The following is a 22,790-nucleotide window of genomic DNA, read 5'->3' as shown; positions in this document are numbered from 1 at the left end:
CATATTTAACATTATAATCACCTCTAAAGTACAGTATTTTATGTCATATTTAACAGTGTATGCCCTATAGAGTACAGTATTTATGTCATATTTGACAGTGTATGCCCCTATAAAGTACAGTATTTTATGTCATATTTGACAGTGTATGCCCCTGAAAAGTACAGTATTTTATGTCATATTTAACAGTGTATGCCCCCATAAAGTACAGTATTTTATATCATATTTAACAGAGTATGCCCCTATAAAATACAGTATTTTATGTCATATTTGACAGTGTATGCCCTTATAAAGTACAGTGTTTTACGTCATATTTAACAGTCTATGCCCCTATACATTACAGTAATGTAAGTCGTATCTAACAGGATACGCACCTCTAAAGTACAGTACTTTACAGTACGTCATATTTAATCGGATATGCACCTAAAGTACAGTATTCTACGCCATATTTAACAGTATATGCACCTCTAAAGTACAGTATTTTAAGTCATATTCAACAGTATACACAACTCTAAAGTACAGTGTTTTATGTCATAGTTAAAGGTAAGTACAGTACTTTATGTCATATTTAAAGGTACAAGCACATCTGAAGTACAATATTTTATGTCATATTTAAGGTATACTCACAGCTAAAGCACAGTACTTTATGCCATATTTAACAGTATACACACCTCACAAGTACAGTGTTTTACGTGATATTCAAAGGTCGTCTGAATGAGGCCATATTTAGTGGTCTGCGCATCAGTATTTAATGTAACATTTGAAATATTTCACATATTTATCTTCTTTCCCGGACTTTAGTGAACGGCGGCTGGTCCTCATGGAGCGACTGGACGGCGTGCAACGTGCGCTGCGGGCGCGGCGTGCAGAAGCGTTCGCGCACGTGCACCAACCCGGCGCCGCTCAACGGCGGAGTCTTCTGCGAGGGGATATCGGTGCAGAAGAGCGTCTGCACGGCGCCATGTCCGGGTAGGCCCACGCCCTTATTCAATTTCCGCGGTAATGTATGCAAGCATGTCTTGTGATGGGCAGTGGACGGCGGCTGGGACGAGTGGAGCGAGTGGTCGGCGTGCGGCAGCGACTGCGAGAAGAGGCGGAGCCGGGGGTGCACGGCGCCCGAACCCAAACACGGAGGGCAGCTTTGCGACGGCGTGGCGCTGGCGGCGGACAACTGCACGGGCGGCCTGTGCACGCAGAGTGGGTGGCGGCGCCGCTTCCAGGCAGGGTCAAAAGGGCACCGATTGACGTTTTTTGTATTTTTGCAGATGGAAAACTGCTGCGTGACGCCAAACCTCAAGGTGAGTGTGTTGTTTTGTTGCAGCCTCACGCTGGTCACATGACCTGACGCCTTCAAGTTGTGGGAGAGTCCGTCCTTACGATTTTTTTTGCCCGCTTTGTTTGTTTATCCCCAAACTTTGCGAGCCCTCAATTAACCTGCCACAGGAAACGCTGGCGTCCTTTGCGTTATTTTTTTCCGTTCTGTTCCCATTGGAGCTGCGACCGACTTAAAGGATTTCCTTTCGGATCTCGTTATCTTTACCAACGAGCTCGCGGCCCAATTGATCCTCGCCTGCGTCCCAGTTCTGCTGAGACCAGATAGAGGTTCTGTCATTGCGCATTTTAGCCCCTTTAATTGCTCACGAACCATGTCCCGAGCGAGCTTCCTGGCAATACTTGCCAACTTTGAGACCTCCGATTTCGGGAGGTGGGGAGTGGGGGCGTGGTCGGGGGTGGGGCGGATGCGTGGTTGGGGGCGTGGTTGGGGCGGGGGTCGTGGTTAAGAGGCGTGGCGTATAATTCACCAACTCGAGTATTTCATATATATTTCATATATATATATATATATATATATATATATATATATATATATATATATATATATATATATATATATATATGTATGTATATATATATATACGTATATATTTATTTATATATATTTTATTCTTTGGCTTTCAACACTACGTGAGTTGTGGTCTCCTCTGTCCTCTGTTGTCCTCTGTGTTTTTAATACACTTTGATTTCTATTTTACTGTTTTAATTGATTTTACCCATATTTGTTTTTATATATATTTTTTATATTGGTTTTATATTTATTTATTTGTTTTTATTCAGTCATTGGTGGAGCATAATATTGTTTTTTTAATATTGTTTTTAACATGGCTGTGCAGCACTTTGGAAACGTTATTGTTGTTTAAATGTGCTCTATAAATAAAGTGGATTGGTTTGTATGAAATACTTGACTTTAAGTGAATTCTAGCTATATATATTTATTTTATTATATATATATAAATAAAAGAAATAGTTGAATTTCCGACGCCACCTATCAAATACACAGTAATAAAAACACAGTTGTTTTACTAACTGTACTGTGCTTGCTGGTTACTAAAAAAAAAAAAAAACTTACCTTTCACTATTTGAGTAACCTTTCTTCTGCCATTTGCGTACTGGCTAGCGATCTCCGAATCCGGGAACATCCTTCACGGATTTGTTGTAGACATCCGCAAATGAGAACGGGATGTTCCTTCCAGCTATCAGCATAGCCGTCTTTGTCTCAGCGTAAGATACACCATCGGGTCTCCATTTTGCGAGGTGGGCCATAATACTGGGTTGAGAACGATGCGGATGCTTTGTGCTAAGCTGACTGACCGTTCATGGCTGAGAATATCCGTTCCCCGTGTTCAATGGAGAAGTCTATTCTACAAAATTTACTGGCAACATACCACTTCCCCTTCGAACTCTCCTGGATAAACTGAAATTCTTGTTTCCAATCGTTCTGGAACTTGCAAGCGTATTTCTTCATTTTGCTCGTCGACCGTGTAATATATTGGGTTGGAGTCAATAACCAGGCGACGTGATGAAGTTACGTCTCTTTACTCTGGGCTTCAGAACAGACATTCTATTCTATGTACAGTAGATGGCAGTATTGTCTTGTTTAAGAGGGTCACAACATTGAGTCAGGTTCTCATGGAGCTGGAGTGGGCGTGGCCTCCAGCTCCGTCTGAATTTCGGGAGATTTTCGGGAGAAAATTTGTCCCGGGAGGTTTTCGGGAGAGGTGCTGAATTTTGTGAGTCTCCCGGAAAATCCGGGAGGGTTGGCAAGTATGTTCCTGGGTGAGATGGCGGCGCAAGACCTGGAGGAAGGACATGCGGTCCAGTTCTATGACGTTCTTCTTGTGTCTCCAAGGCGTGGAGAGCAGCAGCGACGTGGCGCTTTACTCGGGCCTGGCGGCCGGCGCGGCGACCGTGGTGCTGCTCATCATCGCCGTCACCGTGTACCGACGCAGCCGCAGCGATTACGGCGTGGACGTCATCGACTCGTCCGCCCTCGCCGGAGGTTTCCAGTCTTTCAACTTCAAGACGTCCCGACAAGGTGGAGTGAAGTAAATTATATTTATATAGCGCTTTTTCTCTACATAGTGAAAGCCAATATCTACAAACCCTGTTTCCATACGAATTGGGAAATTGTGTTAGAGGTAAATATAAACGGAATACAATGATTTGCAAATCCTTTTCAACCCATACATATTCAATTCAATGCACTACAAAGACAAGATATTTGATTTTCAAACTCATAAACTTTTTTTTTTTTTTTTGCAAATAATAATTGACTTAGAATTTCATGGCTGCAACGCGTGCCAAAGTAGTTGGGAAAGGGCATGTTCGCCACTGTATTACATCACCTTTTCTTTTAACAACACTCAATAAACGTTTGGGAACTGAGGAAACTAATTGTTGAAGCTTTGAAAGTGGAATGCTTTCCCATTCTTGTTTTATGTAGAGCTTCAGTTGTTCAACAGCCCGGGGTCTCCGCTGTCGTATTTTACACTTCAAAATGTGCCACACATTTTCGATGGGAGACAGGTCTGAACTGCAGGGGGGCCAGGAAAGTACCTGAACTCTTTTTTTACGAAGCCACGCTGTTGTAACACGTGCTGAATGTGGCTTGGCATTGCCTTGCTGAAATAAGCAGGGGTGCCCATGAAAAAGACGGCGCTTAGATGTTGTTCCAAAACCTGTTTGTACCATTCAGCATTAATGGTGCCTTCACAGATGTGTAAGTTACCCATGCCTTGGCCACTAATCCACCCCCATACCATCAAAGATGCTGGCTTTTGAACTTTGCGTCGATAACAGTCTGGATGGTTCGCTTCCCCTTTGGTCCGGATGACACGATGTCTAATATTTCCAAAAACAATTTGAAATGTGGACTCGTCAGACCACAGAACACTTTTCCACTTTGCATCAGTCCATCTTAGATGATCTCGTGCCCAGAGAAGCCGGCGGCGTTTCTGGATGTTGTTGATAAATGGCTTTCACTTTGCATAATAGAGCTTTAACTTGCACTTACAGATGTAGTGACAAACTGTATTTAGTGAAGCCCATGTGGTGATATCCTTTAGAGATTGATGTCGGTTTTTGATACAGTGCCGTCTGAGGGATCGAAGGTCACGGTTATCGAATGTTGGTTTCCGGCCATGCCGCTTACGTGGAGTGATTTCCCCAGATTCTCTGAACCTTTTGTTGATATTATGGACCGTAGATGTTGAAATCCCTAAATTTCTTGCAATTGCACTTTGAGAAACGTTGTTCTTTAACTGTTTGACTATTTTCTCACGCAGTTGTGGACAAAGTGATGTAGCTCACCCCATCCTTTCTTGTGAAAGACTGAGTATTTTTTGGGAAGCTGTTTGTATACCCAAATATGGCACCCACCTGTTCCCAATTAGCCTGCACACCTGTGGAATGTTCCAAATAAGTGTTTGATGAGCATACCTCAACTTTATCAATATTTATTGCCACCTTTCCCAACTTCTTTGTCACGTGTTGCTGGCATCAAATTCTAAAGTTCATGATTATTTGCAAAAAAAAAATGTTTAGCAGTTTGAACATCAAATATGTTGTCTTTGTAGCATATTCAACTGAATATGGGTTTAAAATGATTTGCAAATCATTGTATTCCGTTTATATTTACATCCAACACAATTTCCCAACTCATATGGAAACGGGGATTGTAAGTTACATTTAAACCAGTGTGGGTGGCACTGGGAGCAGGTGGATGAAGAGTTTTGCCCAATGACACAATGGCAGTGACTAGGGATCGAACCTGGAACCCTCAATTTGCTGGCACTGCCAGTCTACCAACCGAGCTAAACCTGGGTCAGCCCCTGAGTCTCGCAAAATACAAGGGAGACCACCTACAGTCCGACATGGGTGTTCAAACTACAGCATCCGCAGTTTGGCAAGGGAGACGTCATGAGTTTAAAAAGAAATCTGGCTCGCGGGTGTTTTTAAAATAATTTTGAGTATCTGACACGCGGTCATGTGGACAACATGAGTAAATCAGGTCAGTGACCATGAATTGTGCGTTGAAGTGAGGACAGCACAACATTGACTTTACCCATTCAATGCCATTACAATGCATGATGGGGAAAAATGCTAAACACTCTCCACACTTATCCATGTTTAGTGCATTTTAGCTGCTTGATATTTCTCATTGATTACAACATTTTAAGGAGGTTGTCACGAAAGTTAACGAGGTAGGAGTTAAACTTACACATACTCTTAATATACAATTATATTAATTATTCATTGTATATCCATTATATTAATATAATATGTTCATATATATATATATATATATATATATATATATATATATATATATATATATATATATATTAGGTCAGAATAATATTCAGAGGATATTATAAAATCCCCTGAAGAGCAGGGAGACCTGTAAAACAGGCTTGTAGGGATGAAATAGCCTCTGTGATTTGCAGGTTTCCCTGCTCTTCAGGAGATTTTTCATAATATCCCCTGAAGCGCAGGGAAACTTTAGAAACAGGCGTGTGGGTATGAAATAGCCTATGTGTTTTTTCCTGACCTAACGTATATTGAGCACTGTATACTGGATAAACCACAGAAACCTTATATATATATACAGTATATATATATATATATATATATATATATATATATATATATATATATATATATATATATATATTTAGGTATGTATATGTATATATATGTATATATGTATATATATGTATATATATATATATATGTATGTATATATGTGTGTATATGTATATATGTGTATATGTATGTATATATATATATGTATACATACATATACACATATACTGTATATATATACATATATATACATATGTATATATGTGTATATGTATATATGTATGTATATATATATATGTATATATATATATATATATATATATATATATAAATATATATATATATGTATAAATGTGTGTATATGTGTATATGTATGTATACATATATATATATGTATACATACATATACACATATACTGTATATATATACATATGTATATATGTATATATATATATATATGTATATATATATATATGTATATATATGTATATATGTGTATATATATATATATATATATATATATATATAGTTACTCGTTACTTTACTTGCAGTTGGCTTTCGGCCGTTGGCCAAATTTCTTTAGCCCAATGTGGCCCCCAAGCAAAAGGTTTTGGACACCCCTGGCCTACAATATTCACATCTAACTGTATCACTCAAGCTTGAAACTCACCTTTCAACTGAAATTTTAAAGATATTCTTAAAAATACCCCTAATGTTTTTGTGCGGCGACAGATTAGCTGGCTAACATTGAGATACATTTGGTACTTTGTTAGCAGGAACTTCTAAATTGGCGCAGTTTGTGTATGTTCTAGTTAGCCTAACGAAGCAATAGTAATTAGTAGTAGTTTTTTTTATTATCAACAGCTAACCCAATAGCTGCTAATTATTTTACTGTACCGTGCTACAGAAGCATCCAGTAAGAGATTATTTTCTCATTAGCAACAGCTTGCTATCTTCGTCTGCCACAGAAGGTCATATTAGCATGTTGCTACTAATAGTGATCACATTTCCTTATATCAAGTTGTTTACTATTGGGTGCACAATGTAAAAATGTTCGAGCAGATATATTTCTCAGTCTCTCTCTCTCTCTCTCTCTCTCTCTCTCTCTCTCTCTCTCTCTGTATCTCTCTCTCTCTCTCTCTCACTTTTTTCACATTCACCAAATTTTTGCTCACATTTTGCTCATTATCATTTAAATCAAATGTTGACTCTAAATATTATATCTAAATGTTGAATCTAAATGTAAATGTTTAGTATAAATGCTAAGTCTAAACCTAAATGTTAAATTTATATCTAAATCTTTCCATCTAAATGTGTGTGCTAAATGTCAGATCCAAACTTAAATGTTAAATATAAATATGAATTTTGAATATAAATCTAAATCTTTAATATAAATCTTAAACCTAACTATGAGTGCTAAGTGTGAAATCCACACCTAAACATTAAATCTAACTCTTCAATTTATGTATTTATATCTAAAATTAACTGTGAGTGTTAAATGTTAAATCTAAACTTAAATGCTAAACATAAATATGAATTTTAAATCAAAATATTCAATGTAAATCTTAAGCGAAATCTATCTATCTAAATGTGAGTGCTAAATGTTAAATCTAAACTTAAATGTTAAATCTGAATATGGATTTTAAATCAAAATATTCAATTTAAATCTTAAAGCTAAATCTATCTATCTAAATGTGAGTGCTAAATGTTGAATCTAAACTTAAATGTTAAATCTAAATATGAATTTTAAATCAAAATAGTCAATATAAATCTTAAAGCTAAATCTATCTCTCTAAATGTGAGTGCTAAATGTTAAATCTAAACTTAAATGTTAAATCTAAATATGAATTTTAAATCAAAATAGTCAATATAAATCTTAAAGCTAAATCTATCTCTCTAAATGTGAGTGCTAAATGTTAAATCTAAACTTAAATGTTAAATCTAAATATGAATTTTAAATCAAAACATTCAATTTAAATCTTAAAGCTAAATCAATTTATCTAAATATGATTGCTAGATGTTGAATCTAAACTTAAATGTTAAATCTAAATAAGAATTTTGAATCAAAATATTCAATGTAAATCTTGAAGCTAAATCTATTAATCTAAATGTGAGTGCTAAATGTTAAATCCAAATTTAAATGTTAAATCTAAATATGAATTTTAAATCAAAATATTCAATGTAAATCTTAAAGCTAAATCTATCCATCTAAATGTGAGTGCTAAATGTTAAATCTAAACTTAAATGTTAAATCTAAGTATGAGTCATACAGAAAGAGTATTATTAGTTTTTTTTCATTAGCAACAACTAGCCCATTAGCTGCTAACTGTCTTAGCCTTCCGTAGAATCATCCAGAAAGATCTTTATTAGTTTTTTCCATTAGCAACTGCTTGGCCATTAGCTGCAAACTGTCTGAGCCTTCCATAGAATCACTCGGAAAGATCATTATTAGTTTTTTTTCCATTAGCAACAGCTATCCTATTATATCCTATAGCCGATTCTTCTTTATTGTTTGCTGGTAAGCAACAGCATGTAACAGTTTGAGGGGGCGTGTCTTTATGTTAAATAGGCGGGGTCAGGGAGGAGTCAGCAGAAACTAAGAATTTTAATCAAGAGAAGAATGCAGATTTTCCCCTGTCCATAAGTGGATATTTACGTATTATTTGAATGTGTAAAATCATTTTAAAAGCCCCGGAAACCAAAACCTGACGTTTCTGCTGGAAAGAATACAAAAACAAGTCTTATTCACTGGTTGTACTGTTCAATCCTTTACTGCGGCGGTTGCTCGGACTGACATTTATGAACATTTAATGCCTTGTGTTTGTGTTAAATGATTGAAAAAGATGTCAACATAAACCTCGCGTGAGCATGAATGCACGCATGTGGCGCTGAATGAGCGATCACTCTTTTTTTTTTTTTTGCCTTCAGTTTACTTGACGTGTCACATGTTGCCATAAAAGCTTTAAGAAGGATGGGGTTGCCATGGAGATTTAATTTTCTATAAGCCAGCCTTCAGTCACACAGTAATGCCGCGTGTCACCTCCCTGTCAATGCGCGGACTGTTATTAATATTTCATTACTGTTATTTGCTTTCGTTTCCCTCGTCGGGGAAAAAAACCGAAGTCAATTTTCCGTGTCTCCGTCGCTCCGAACACAAAGCCATCCGACACCTGCTGTGTCGCTTTTAATGTTTTGCCTATGCAAATATGTTTTGACTAATGTTATCTTTGCAGGTCACCATGGCAACGGCGCTCTTTGCTTTGATAACACCTTTCTGTGTTGTTTCTGCAGCCAACCCACTCCTGATCCACTCGTCCATGCAGCCCGAGCTGAGCGTGTCGCGCACCTACACCAGCCCCATGTGTTTCCAGGACTCTATGGACAAGGAGCTGATGGCCGAGCGCAAGCTCCTCGAGCCTTTGCCTCAGCTCAAAGTGAAAGGTTGGAAAATTGCTTCCTTTTGTTGCTTCTAAAATGTGGAAGGACCTTTTATGGCGTCAAAAAGTTGACAAAATCTGTTTGCATAGAAGAAAAAACACTCTGTTTGCACTCGCGTGACCTATCTGCGCGCGCGGCTTCTCTTTACTCACGCGCACCTTTCTGAAAAATGCCTTCAAACGCCTATTGTCTCACCGTTATGTATCGATTCTGAAGGTGATTACATCTTTAGACAAAATAGGCCAATATTCTTTAATTTTGTCATTTAATATACCATAAATTCTGGACTATAAGCTGCTACTTTTTGCCTACACTTTGAGCCCTGTGGCTTATAAAACGATACCTATAATTTACAGATAATCAGAAAAATATTTTAAGAGAAAAAATAAATCAGAAACGCTGTGTGTGCTATTGTTTGTGCTGCAGTGTCCTTCCATTTAGTGCTTTCAACCGGAAGTAGAAGAGCTGTTTCGTCTTCTCGCCGTCAATAGCGTTCTACTCGTGTGGATTCTTCATTTATCACTCCGAGCTACGTTTGTCAGTTTTACAATATAACTAAAACTATTTATACTTACTGAACTGTCGCATGTCGACAATGTCGACTAATCATTGGTCGTATGAATTCTTCATTAAGCACTCCAAGCAGCGTTTTTAAGTTTTACAATATAAGTAAAACTATTCATACTTACTAGACTAAATCATCCCATGTGTGATGTCTGTAGGAGTGTTTTCATGCATATTTGTACCTGTTACTGTGATGTAATGACACTATCGTCGTTAGCATTAGCTAAAATGTCTTTATACGCCTATTGTCTCCAAGTCAGAGTCCGTCCGAGGAAACCCGTTATGTATCGCTTCTGAAGATGATTACATCTTTAGACAAAATAAGCCAGTATACATTTATTTTGTCATTTAATATACCGTACATTCTGGACTATAAGCTGCTACTTTTTGCCTCCACTTTGAGCCCTGTGGCTTATAAAACGATACGTATATATTACAGATAATCATAAAAATATTTTAAGAGAAAAAATTAATCAGAAACTTTGAGAAGGTTTTCCATTGTGTGTGCTATTGTTTGTGCTGCAGTGTCCTTCCATTTAGTGCTTTCAACCGGAAGTAGAAGTGCCGTTTCGTCTTCTCGCTGTCTAAAGTGTTTCTACTCGTGTGGATCCGTCATACATCACGCCGAGCTACGTTCGTCAGTTTTACAATATAATTAAAACTGTTTATACTTACCAAACCATTGCATGTTGACAATGTCGACTAATCATTGGTCGTATGAATTCTTCATTAATCACTCCAAGCATTGTTTGTAAGTTTAACAATATAACTAAAACAATTCATACTTACTAAACCCTCCCATGTGTGATGTCTGTAGGAGTGTATTCATGCATATTTGTACCTGCTATTGTGATGTAATGACGCTAGCGTCGTTAGCATTATCTAAAAGGTTTTTAAACGCCTATTTTTTTTTTCCAAGTCAGAGCACGTCCGAGGAAACCCGTATCGCTACTGAAGCTGATTACATCTTTAGACAAAATAAGCCAATATTCATTCTTTTTGTCATTTATTTTTGTCGTAAATTCCAGACTATAGGTGGCTACTTTTTGTCTATACTTGGAACCTGCGGCTTATAAAATGATATGGATAATTTCCAGATAATCATAAAAATAGTTTAAGAGAAAAAATAAAGCAAAAATAATTTAATTAGATTTTTTTTTTCACAGAAAAAATATTGGGATATTTTTATTATTTGTTTTTGGGGAAAAAACTAAATTGATAGTTATTTTTTTCATGAAAACATTCTGTGTAGTATTTTGCGATCCAGAAAGACTAAAAAATTATTTCAGTATATTGTATTACCTGGTATAGCTCGGTTGGTAGAGCGGCCGTGCCAGCAACTTGAGGGTTCCAGGTTCGATCCCGGCTTCCGCCATCCGAGTCACTGCCATTGTGTCCTTGGGCAAGACACTTTACCCACCTGCTCCCAGTGCCACCCACACTGGTTTAAATGTAACTCAGATATTGGGTTTCACTATGTAAAGCGTTTTGAGTCACTAGAGAAAAAGCGCTATATTGGTTGAGGTGAGGAGGTTGGGGGGAGGCAGGGTTTGGTGGTAGCTGGGGTGTATATTGTGGCGTCCCGGAAGAGTTAGTGCTGCAAGGTGTTCCACACAGAAAGATCCAGAGCCTGAGATTGAACTCAGGACTACTCAGGACCAATTTTGCCTCCAATTTTTCATATGTGTGAGCAAAGGCCAAAACTCCTTGAGCATTCAGTGGCGCACATGTGAGCGACGGCAGACGTGCGCACTGTTATGCGCTTATCTTTTTATTCGATATTGTGCGCAGCCTAGAGGACGTGTACCTTAGAGGGAACGTTGCTCAGGACCTCTGTATGGTGAGGCACATGCACTAATCCGCGTTCCACCGTGCTGCCGGTCTGTATAGTGCAAGGGTTACCAACGCGCTGCCCGCGGGCACCAGGTAGCCCGTAAGGACCAGATGAGTCGCCCGCTGGCTTGTTCTAAAAATAGCTCAAATAGCAGCACTTACCAGTGAGCTGCCTCTATTTTTAAAATTTTATTTATTTACTAGAGAGCTGGTCTCGCTTTCCTCGACATTTTTAATTCTAAGAGAGACAAAACTCAAATAAAATCTGAAAATCCAAGAAAATATTTTAAAGATTTGGTCTTCACTTGTTTAAATAAATTCATTTATTTTTTTACGTTGCTTCTTATAACTTTCAGAAAGACAATTTTAGAGAAAAAATACAACCTTAAAAATGATTTTAGGATTTTTAAACACATATACCTTTTAAATGCCTTCCTCTTCTTTCCTGACAATTTAAATCAATGTTCAAGTATTTTTTTTTTCATTTTATTGTAAAGAATAATAAATACATTTTAATTTAATTCTTCATTTTAGCTTCTGTTTTTTCGACGAAGAATATTTGTGAAATATTTCTTCAAACTCTTTATGAATAAAATTTAGAAAACATATTCTGGCAAATCTAGAAAATCTGTAGAATCAAATTTAAATCTTATTTCAAAGTCTTTTGAATTTCTTTTAATATTTTTGTTCTGGAAAATCTAAAAGAAATAATGATTTGTCTTTGTTAGAAATATAGCTTGGTCCAATTTGTTATATATTCTAAAAAAATTCAGATTGGATTTTAACCTATTTAAAACATGTCATCCAAAATTCTAAAATTAATCTTAATCAGGAAAAATTAGTAATGATGTTCCATGAATAATTTTTTCAATTTTTCCAAAAAGATTCAAATTAGCTAGTTTTTCTCTTCAAATTTTTCGGTTGAATTTTGAATTTTAAAGAGACGAAATTGAAGATAAACTATGTTTCAAAATTTTGTTTTCATTTTTTTTGTGTTTTCTCCTCTTTTAAACCGTTCAATTTAGTGTTTTTTTCATCTTTTATTCTCTACAAAAAACCTTCCGTTGAAGGAAAAAAAATGTACGACGGAATGACAGACAGAAATACCCATTTTTATATATATATATATATTTATATATATATATATATATATTTATATATATATATATATATAGAGGGGCTTCACGGTGGCAGAGGGGTTAGTGCGTCTGCCTCACAATACGAAGGTCCTGCAGTCCTGGGTTCAAATCCAGGCTCGGGATCTTTCTGTGTGGAGTTTGCATGTTCTCCCCGTGAATGCGTGGGTTCCCTCCGGGTACTCCGGCTTCCTCCCACTTCCAAAGACATGCACCTGGGGATAGGTTGATTGGCAACACTAAATTGGCCCTAGTGTGTGAATGTGAGTGTGAATGTTGTCTGTCTATCTGTGTTGGCCCTGCGATGAGGTGGCGACTTGTCCAGGGTGTACCCTGCCTTCCGCCCGATTGTAGCTGAGATAGGCGCCAGCGCCCCCCGCGACCCCGAAAGGGAATAAGCGGTAGAAAATGGATGGATGGATGGATATATATATAGAGATGTTTTTATTAAAAGTAAATTGAGCAAATAGGCTATTTCTGGCAATTTATTTAAGTCTGTATCAAACTGGTAGCCCTTCGCATTAATCAGTACCCAAGAAGTAGCTCTTGGTTTCAAAAAGGTTGGTGACCCCTGCTGTAGTGCAATGTTAAAATCACCTGGGGTCTCATGCGTTAAAGAGTTGGAGAGGATTTCCTACTAAAAAAATAGACATACGTTCAAATCCAGAAAACATCATACGCAAGGAAAAATTCAAATGTATTAAAGTGTGCATCAACCTACAATTGATCCCAGGCGCCTTATAAATTAAGTAAATATGCAAATCATATTGAAATTAGCCATACTGTCTGGCCAATCACAATTCAGTAGGAGGGGCTTGTTCCTCGTGTTTCCAGCGAACGACTGAATAGGATTGGGGCGGTACAACTCGGTTGGTAGAGCGGCTGTGCCAGCAACTCCAGGGTTCCAGGTTCAATCCCTGCTTCCGCCATCCTAGTCACTGCCATTGTGTCCCTGGGCAAGACACTTTACCCACCTGCTCCCAGTGCCACCCACATTGTTTTCAAAATGTAACGTAGATATTGGGTTTCACACTGTAAAACGCTTTGAGTCACATGAGAAAAGCGCTATATAAATGTAAGTCACTTCACTAGAAGATTGAGAGCACACAGACTGAAACATAACAGAAATGGTCGGACATCAGAAGGAAGGTGACAAAAAAAAGATGGACATGGGCAAAACAGACGAGCAGACCGGTGATAAATTAGTCCTGCACCCCATTTAAAAATAGTCGCTGAAATGTGTTCTTCAATTAATTAACTTATTTTCCGGACTATAAAGCGCACTTAAAATCTTTTTTTTTTTTCTTAAAACTCGACATTATATTTGGATAATACACTGTCTCGACACTGTTTCGACTGTGTTTATAACCCGGTGCGTCTAATGTAAGGAATATGATTGGTTGAGCTTACCCACCTCAAAGCTATTTTATTTGGTACATGGTGTAATGATAAGTGTGACCAGTAGATGGCAGTCAAACATAAGGGATGCATTTAGGCTGCACTATGATGGCAATATGTCTCAGGTAAACAACACCAACATTTGAGGACATTACACACAGAGCTCAAAAATGTATCAAAATGTTTTAGTACGACTCTGGTAAGCTAGGAGGCCGCACCACTTGATGGATTGTCGGCGCATTAAACATGCGAGTATTATTATGGTGTGTGTATGAGGTAAGACATAACTGTCGTTTTGTTTCACAATAATATGCAAAAGCAACTTTTCATACCTTCTGGTACCTGCTGATCTGTATTTGAGATCTGCATAAATCCTGAAAAATTGCGCACATCCGCCTTTGTAGTCGATAAGCTTCTTCTTTTTCTTTATCTTCCTTCACTGTTGCCATTTCTAACATAAAGTAATGTAAAGTTCTTACTTATATCTGTCAGTAGACTCGCCATGAAAGCGCTAAAACATACCGGTGTAGTGAGTTTACATTATTCACCCGAGTAACTTTAGTTATTAGAGTTCCGTTTGGATGGTTTTTCATGGAACACATTTCCTGTGTTGTTTACGGATGAGGAGATGCTGCTCCGTTATTGATTTCAGTAAAGTCTGAATGTCATTACAACAGTTAGCTCCATCTTTTGACACTTCTTCCACTCCCGTCCTTGCACGCTACACCGCTACAACAAAGATGACGGGGAGAAGACGCTGTCGAAGGTGAGCCACGTAAATAAGACCGCCCACAAAACGGCTCATCCTGAAGCTACTGTCAGAAATTGGCTTGAAGATGATCTGTAAAACATCATCTATGCAAAATTTTGACCAAATAACCACCATGTTATGTATACCACTAGGATGTGTTTTACATTTAGAAAAAAATGATAATATGACTCCGTTGATGTGTCCTATAATCTGATGCGCCTTATATATGAAAAAAGATTTTAAAAAAATAGAGCATTCATGGGCAGTGCGCCTTATAATATGTTGCGCCCTGTGGTCTGGAAAATACTGTAGTTCTTAGTACTAAAATTCCAGAATTTTCTCATGAAATTATGTGTTTTTATTTCTTACATTTTTACTTTTGCCGCACTTTGGACACCCTTGAAAAAACGAATACTCGGACACTGTCCCCTATAGACCAAAGCTGACGTTACTGTTTGTCTTTGAAATTGTATTAATTTTTTTAGGTAACTATCCCTAATTAAGGTAGAGGAGCGTGTGAGGTCAAAATAAATAGCCTGGTGCAGTTCAGCTAAATTTGCGGGTTTTCTGAAATGGACTTGTTTCTTCAACATTGTCCACACGTTTAAGTCAGGACTTTGGGAAGGCCATTCTAAAACCTTAATTCTAGCCTGATTTAGCCATACCTTTGCCACTTTTGACGTGTGTTTGGGGTCTTTGTCCTGCTGGAACACACAACTGCGCCCAAGACCCAACTTCCGGGCTGATGATTTTAGGTTGTCCTGAAGAATTTGGAGGTAATCCTCCTTTCTCATTGTCCCATTTACTCTCTATAAAGCACCAGTTTAATTGGCAGCAAAACAGGCCCAGAGCATAATACTACCACCACCATGCTTGACGGTAGTTACGGTGTTCCTGGGATTAAAGGTAATAACCTTTTCTCCTCCAAACATATTGCTGGGTATTGTGGACAAACAGCTCAATTTTTGTTTCATCTGACATCACATAGACAAAGATAAGACATTTTGGAGGAAAGTTAAAATGCACCAATCTAATATGGTTTAATAAGCCGCTTAAAGGGGAACATTATGACAATTTCAGAAGGGTTAAAACCAATAAAAATCAGTTCCCAGTGGCTTATTTTATTTTTTCTAAGTTTTTTTCTAAATTGGACCCATCATGGAATATCCCGAAAAAAGGCTTTAAAGTGCCTGATTTTCGCTATCTGTAAATCCACCGTCCATTTTCCGGTGACGTCACATAGTGACGCCAATAAAACAAACATGGCGGATAGCACAGCAAGATATAGCGACATTAGCTCGGATTCAGACTCGGGTTAAAGCGGCTTAAGCGATCCAACAGATTACGCATTTATTGAAACGGATGGTTGGAGTTTGGAGGCAGATAGCGAAAACAAAATTGAAGAAGAAACTGAAGCTATTAAGCGAATAGCTATTGAAGCTATTCGGCGATCGCCTTCTAACCAACGATTGCATCTTTTGACCACTGGAGCAACTTAAATCTGTCGATTGGTAAGTGTTTGTTTGGCATTAAATGTGGGTGGAGGGAAAAGCTGGATGCAAATATAGCTACAAATGTTCATACAGCTAGCCTAAATAGCATGTTAGCATCGATTATCTGGCAGTCATGCCGCGACCAAATATGTCTGATTAGCACATAAGTCAATAACATCAACAAAACTCACCTTTGTGATTTCGTTGACTTTATCGTTGGAAATGCATCTGCTTTGATTGTCGCAGGATATCCACACATCTCTGTGCCATGTCTGTCGTAGCATCGCCGGTAAAATGTGCAGAACAAACGAGGGACTTTCGCATCTTTTGATACTGGTGCAACTTAAATCCGTCGATTGGTATGTGTTTGTTTGGCATTAAATGTGGGTGGAGGGAAAGGCTAGATGCAAATATAGCTAAAAATGAGGCATAACGATGCAATATGTACATACAGCTAGCCTAAATAGCATGTTAGCATCGATTAGGATGCCGTGCTAATCGATGCACAATCCACGTAAATCAACTTGAATCCGTCCCTGATCGTGTTGTTACACCCTCCGACAACACACCGGCGAGGCATGATGTCTCCAAGGTACGGAAAACAGTCGAAAAAAACAGAAAATAACAGAGCTAATTTGACTTGTGTGTGTAATGTGTTTGAGAAAATGGCGGATTGCTTCCCATTGTGACGTCACGGGTGAAAGGTCATCGCTCCGACAGCGAACAATTGTAAGGCGTTTAGATCGCCAAATTCACCCTTTTAGAGTTCGGAAATCGGTTAAAAAAACGTATATTCTTTTTTCTGCAACATCAAGGTATATATTGACGCTTACATAGGTCTGGTGATAATTTTCCACTTTAAATTATCCAGCAACTATTAAATTATTTTACTACATAGACATGTAGAATGAAATGTCCAATTCTTGTATTTTAGACAGTCTATATATGTTGATAAGCATATGTAGGACGGAGCTGCAATCCCATCGTCTCCTTTCTCAGAACCAAATTTGCACGTCCTTTCTAGACGCACTAAACATTCACACAAAACCGCAACTGCAGAGCAGTGTCAGCCTTGAATCACACTGAGTGTGCTAAATAATTATGTTTGAATTTTCTCCTCCCAGTGGTGCGGGCGTTCTGATGATCAGCATATAAAACTACCACCACCATGCTTGACGGTAGGGATGGTGTTCCTGGGATTACAGGGATTAACCTTTTCTCCTCCAAACATATTGCTGGGTATTGTGGCCAAACCGCTGAATTTTTGTTTATGCATGATTAAACATATCAATTTGACAGCCCTACTATACACGTGGCCTAGTCATTAAGAGTGTTGGAATTGGAGGTTAAATCACCAAAAATGATTCCCGGGTGCGGCCACCGCTGCTGCTCACTGCTCCCCTCACCTCCCAGGTTGTGATCAAGGGTGATGGGTCAAATGCAGAGAATAATTTTGCCACACCTAATGTGTGTGTGACAATCATGGGTGCTTCCACTTTAACTTTAAGAGGTTGTTTTTTATTGTAAAAGTGTTTAAAGAACCCTTCAAATAACTTAATTCAACAGTTATTTTGAAAAACATAAATGTAGTAAAATACATTTTATTTCCCTCTTATCTTTCCCCTTCTCCCTTGGCAACCAAGCGGCTGTTCATGCTTCGATTGATTGACGACAAGCGTTTTTTTCCACCAAAAGGAAAACGGCGTCACTGACAAAATCACGGCGAATGTTGTTGATTATCAATCTTGTTTTACACTTGACCCATTTTGCCGTTTAAAGACTGAATGTATGTATGTACAGTGGGGCAAAAAAGTATTTAGTCAGCCACCAATTGTGCAAGTTCTCCCACTTAAAATGATGACAGAGGTCTGTAATTTTCATCATAGGTACACTTCAACTGTGAGAGACAGAATGTGAAAAAAAAAATCACATTGTAGGAATTTTAAAGAATTTAGTTGTAAATTATGGTCGAAAATAAGTATTTGGTCAACCATTCAAAGCTCTCACTGATGGAAGGAGGTTTTGGCTCAAAATCTCATTCATTCTTACCTTAACACTGATCAATCGTCCTGTCCCCTTAGCAGAAAAACAGCCCCAAAGCATGATGTTTCCACCCGCATGCTTCACAGTAGGTATGGTGTTCTTGGGATGCAACTCAGTATTCTTCTTCCTCCAAACACGACGAGTTGAGTTTATACCAAAATGGATACATGGATGATACAGCAGAGGATTGGGAGAATGTCATGTGGTCAGAAGAAACCAAAATAGAACTTTTTGGTGTAAACTCAACTCATCGTGTTTGGAGGAAGAAGAATACTGAGTTGCATCCCAAGAACACCAGACCTACTGTGAAGCATGGGGGTGGAAACATCATGCTTTGGGGCTGTTTTTCTGCTAATGGGACAGGACGATTGATCCGTGTTAAGGAAAGAACGAATGGGGCCATGTATCGTGAGATTTTGAGATAAAATCTCCTTCCATCAGTGGGAGCTTTGAATGGTTGACCAAATACTTATTTTCCACCATAATTTACAAATACATTCTTTAAAATTCCTACAATGTGAATTCCTGGATTTTTTTTTCACATTCTGTCTCTCACAGTTGAAGTGTACCTATGATGAAAATTACAGACCTCTGTCATCATTTTAAGTGGGAGAACTTTCACAATCGGTGGCTGACTATATACTTTTTTGCCCCACTGTGTGTATTTATGTATGTATGTGAGGCTGCGTCGTCATGGGGACGGGAGGTCCTGAGCTCCTGAGAGGTAATTGTAAAAAATAAACTTTTGGAAATGTGCTGGTTTACATGCTGCGATAGTCACTTGACTATCACATCATTGGTTTCCTTTTTTTGGAGTTATTTATTATAGTCTCTGTTTCATTTTGTTTGCTCAAATCCAGTTTGCTTGTTTGTTTTTTTTTCTACTGAAAGTTCCCTGTATTTACTTCCTTGGCTTTGTTTGTGTTCAGGCATGACAGACCACCCGCAGACGTTCCCCAGGGGCCTGGCGCCGGACTACCGGACGGTGGCTGTGGGTCCCACGCTTGGCCGGCGAGAGAAGAACTTTTTGGGCCCGCAGGCGCCATTGTCCCCCGGCAGGCCTCGGCAAAAGGCCTCGGCCGTGTTGGGTCACGCGGGGGGCCGGCTGGTGGTGCCCAACACAGGTGGGGGCTCCGCCTTCCTCCAGGCCAATACAGCATATCACACGGACACTTAGCGCACTTTCAGACGCGGCGCCTTGCATTTTGAGCGTATTTGACCTTGTCGTTATTAGCCCGCAGCAAAGATGGTGAAAACGCCATCCATCGAGCGGGAACATCAATTTTTTATTCACTTCTGAGATGAAGCATCGGCCTTCCCCTCCTCCTCTGTCCATCCCCTCAATGCTTCACACGCTTGAATATTTACTCCCGTTATTGATTGCACACTGGCGGCTTTTATGATTATTACAAATGTACACCATTCTAAGATGATAAAAGGAATGTTTGTATTGCTTGGAGGAATATTACAGCTCACATAGGCCAATAAAACATGGCTGACTGAGGAGGGAAATACATTTTAAAATCCCAACTTTAATCTTTCACAATAAAAACAAAATTCATCTGTTCCAACTTTGGCCGTCATGAAAGTTTGAAAAACCATTTTAGCATATTAAAACTGCCATGCACGTGCAAAAGGAAGTTATACAAGCAGTTTTCTCTCTGCAATGCATTTATTGATTGCATTTTTTTCATGACAGCTGAGGATTGTAAGATAATTGCATTCTGAATGGCTAATAAATAACATTAGCCTGTTTGTGGTTTGCAAGCTAACACAGGAAAAAAAAATCGATTCGCATCCAGACATATATTTATATATATATGTGTATGTATGTGTGTATATATTTATATATATATGTGTGTGTGTGTGTATATATATATATATATATACAAACCCATTTCCCATATGAGCTTGGAAATTGTGTTGGATGTAAAATATGCTACAAAGACAACATTTTGGCATGTGTTGCAGCCATGAAATTCTAAGGTAATTATTATTTGCAAAAAGAAAAAAAGTTATGAGTTTGAACATCAAATATCTTGTCTTTGTAGTGCATTCAATTGAATATATATATATATATATATATATATATATATATATATATATATATATATATATATATATATATACACACACAGTGGGGCAAAAAAATATTTAGTCAGCCACCGATAGTGCAAGTTCTCCCACTTAAAATGATGACAGAGGTCTGTTATTTTCATCATAGGTACACTTCAACTGTGAGAGACAGAATGTGAAAAAAATATCCAGGAATTCACATTGTAGGAATTTTAAAGAATGTATTCGTAAATTATGGTGGTAAATAAGTATTTGGTCAACCATTCAAAGCTCTCACTGATGGAAGGAGGTTTCAATCGTCCTGTCCCCTTAGCAGAAAAACCGCCCCATAGCATGATGTTTCCACCCCCATGCTTCACAGTAGGTATGGTGTTCTTGGGATGCAACTCAGTTTTCTTCTTCCTCCAAACACGATGAGTTGAGTTTATACCAACTCATATATACAAGTGCCATTAATACAAGTAATGAGTGGAGGACAGAACAACTTCTTAAAGAAGAAGTTACAGGTCTGTGAGAGCCAGAGATCTTCCTTGTTTGAAGTGACCAAATACTTATTTTCCACCATAATTTACAAATAAATTATTTGAAATTCCTACAATGGGAATTTCTGGATTTTTTTTCACATTCTGTCTCTCACAGTTGAAGTGTACCTGTGTTGAAAATAACAGACCTCTGTCATCATTTTAAGTGGGAGAACTTGCACAATCGGTGGCTGACTAAATACTTTTTTTGCCCCACTGTATATATATTTATATATATATATATATATATATATATATATATATATGTATTTTTTTTTCCAATATTACATTTTTATAAAATACATTTCCATGCAACCAGAATAAGCTTTTCTAACCAGTAGCCTGTATTGAAAATGTTTCATTATGATTATTATACTAAATAATACGTTGCGAGAATCGATTTGCTTCGAGATTTGTGTTGAATTGGACATCCATTCTGAATTCAACCGTTACCCCACGAATCAGAATCGGATAGAATCGTTAGGTGCCCAAAGATTCACACACCTAATTAAATACATTTGATTCTATTCCAAAGCTTCATAGACCCTCGGGTGTCGTTTCCAACGGCAACTAAGTGGAGTCGTTTTGAAGTCGTCGCATTCTCCTTTGTGGTTTTGGATGTACGCCTTCCTGGCTGTGTAGTGACGGGAAGGCTCCCGTGTGATCACATGATCTCCTCACAAACGCGGCACACCTGCTAGCTCACCAAGCGCCAGCGAGGGGGCGGCCCCTCAGGTGGCGATGCCTCCGCGTCCCGTGGGTGTACACGTGTGCGAGACGTCTGCACCAAGCAAACAATTAGTGTCGGTCTCTGCTGTCTCACTGGACCAAATGATTAACATCGGCCAAGTAGCCGCTCATGATTCCTATTTTCCTGTTGGGACTTTCATGACGCTGCCGCTAGTGTACCTTCAAATGTTGCGAGTACAGTGTCAAGTTCAAACACTGATGACATCTATTAAACAGACGAGAAGCAAGGAATCATGCAGAGACAGAGTTCAATTTGGACTCACTGAAATCCGCGTTCCTTCCTCTTGTCCTCGGTTTCCCGTCAATCCTCAGATCCCAGCCCGGGTGAAGAAAAAGCAGCTCCTCAATGGGAGATGTGGTTGCCATGGTCTTCTGATTTTACTCACCCGGCTGGAATCATCAGATGTGTTGGAATCCGGCTCGAAGGACCGAGAAGATGTCAGGTTCATACATTGATGACATCTATTAAACAGACGAGAAGCAAGGAATCATGCAGAGACAGAGTTCAATTTGGACTCACTGAAATCCGCGTTCCTTCCTCTTGTCCTCGGTCTCCCGTCAATCCTCAGATCCCAGCCCGGGTGAAGAAAAAGCAGCTCCTCAATGGGAGATGTGGTTGCCATGGTCTTCTGATTTTACTCACCCGGGTGGAATTGTCAGACGTGTTGGAATCCGGCTCGAAGGACCGAGAAGATGTCAGGTTCATACACTGAGGACATCTATTCAACAGGCGAGAAGCAAGGAATCATGCAGAGACAGAGTTCAGTTTGGACTCACTGAAATCTGCGTTCCTTCCTCTTGTCCTCGGTTTCCCGTCAATCCTCAGATCCCAGCCTGGGTGAAAAAAAGCAGCTCCTCAATGGGAGA

General features: G+C 38.6%; 1 protein-coding gene across 5 annotated transcripts in view; it reads left to right on the top strand.

Annotated features, from left to right (window-relative positions):
* LOC133557603 (netrin receptor UNC5D-like) overlaps nt 1-22,790 on the top strand; it is a 586,800-nt gene that overhangs the window by 490,473 nt on the left and 73,537 nt on the right. For all 5 annotated transcript variants that reach the window (XM_061908184.1, XM_061908185.1, XM_061908187.1 and 2 more), the window contains 6 exons: nt 799-966; nt 1,030-1,194; nt 1,263-1,295; nt 3,185-3,370; nt 9,212-9,361; nt 19,506-19,700. In XM_061908184.1, the coding sequence (XP_061764168.1) occupies nt 799-966; nt 1,030-1,194; nt 1,263-1,295; nt 3,185-3,370; nt 9,212-9,361; nt 19,506-19,700 (897 nt within the window). The remainder of the gene's footprint in view (nt 1-798; nt 967-1,029; nt 1,195-1,262; nt 1,296-3,184; nt 3,371-9,211; nt 9,362-19,505; nt 19,701-22,790) is intronic.

This window comes from Nerophis ophidion, linkage group LG08 (assembly GCF_033978795.1).
Source record: "Nerophis ophidion isolate RoL-2023_Sa linkage group LG08, RoL_Noph_v1.0, whole genome shotgun sequence".
In the NCBI taxonomy this organism is placed as follows: Eukaryota; Metazoa; Chordata; class Actinopteri; order Syngnathiformes; family Syngnathidae; genus Nerophis; species Nerophis ophidion.
Note: the sequence above shows the minus strand (reverse complement) of the source record. Positions and strands in the feature narration are given on the sequence as shown.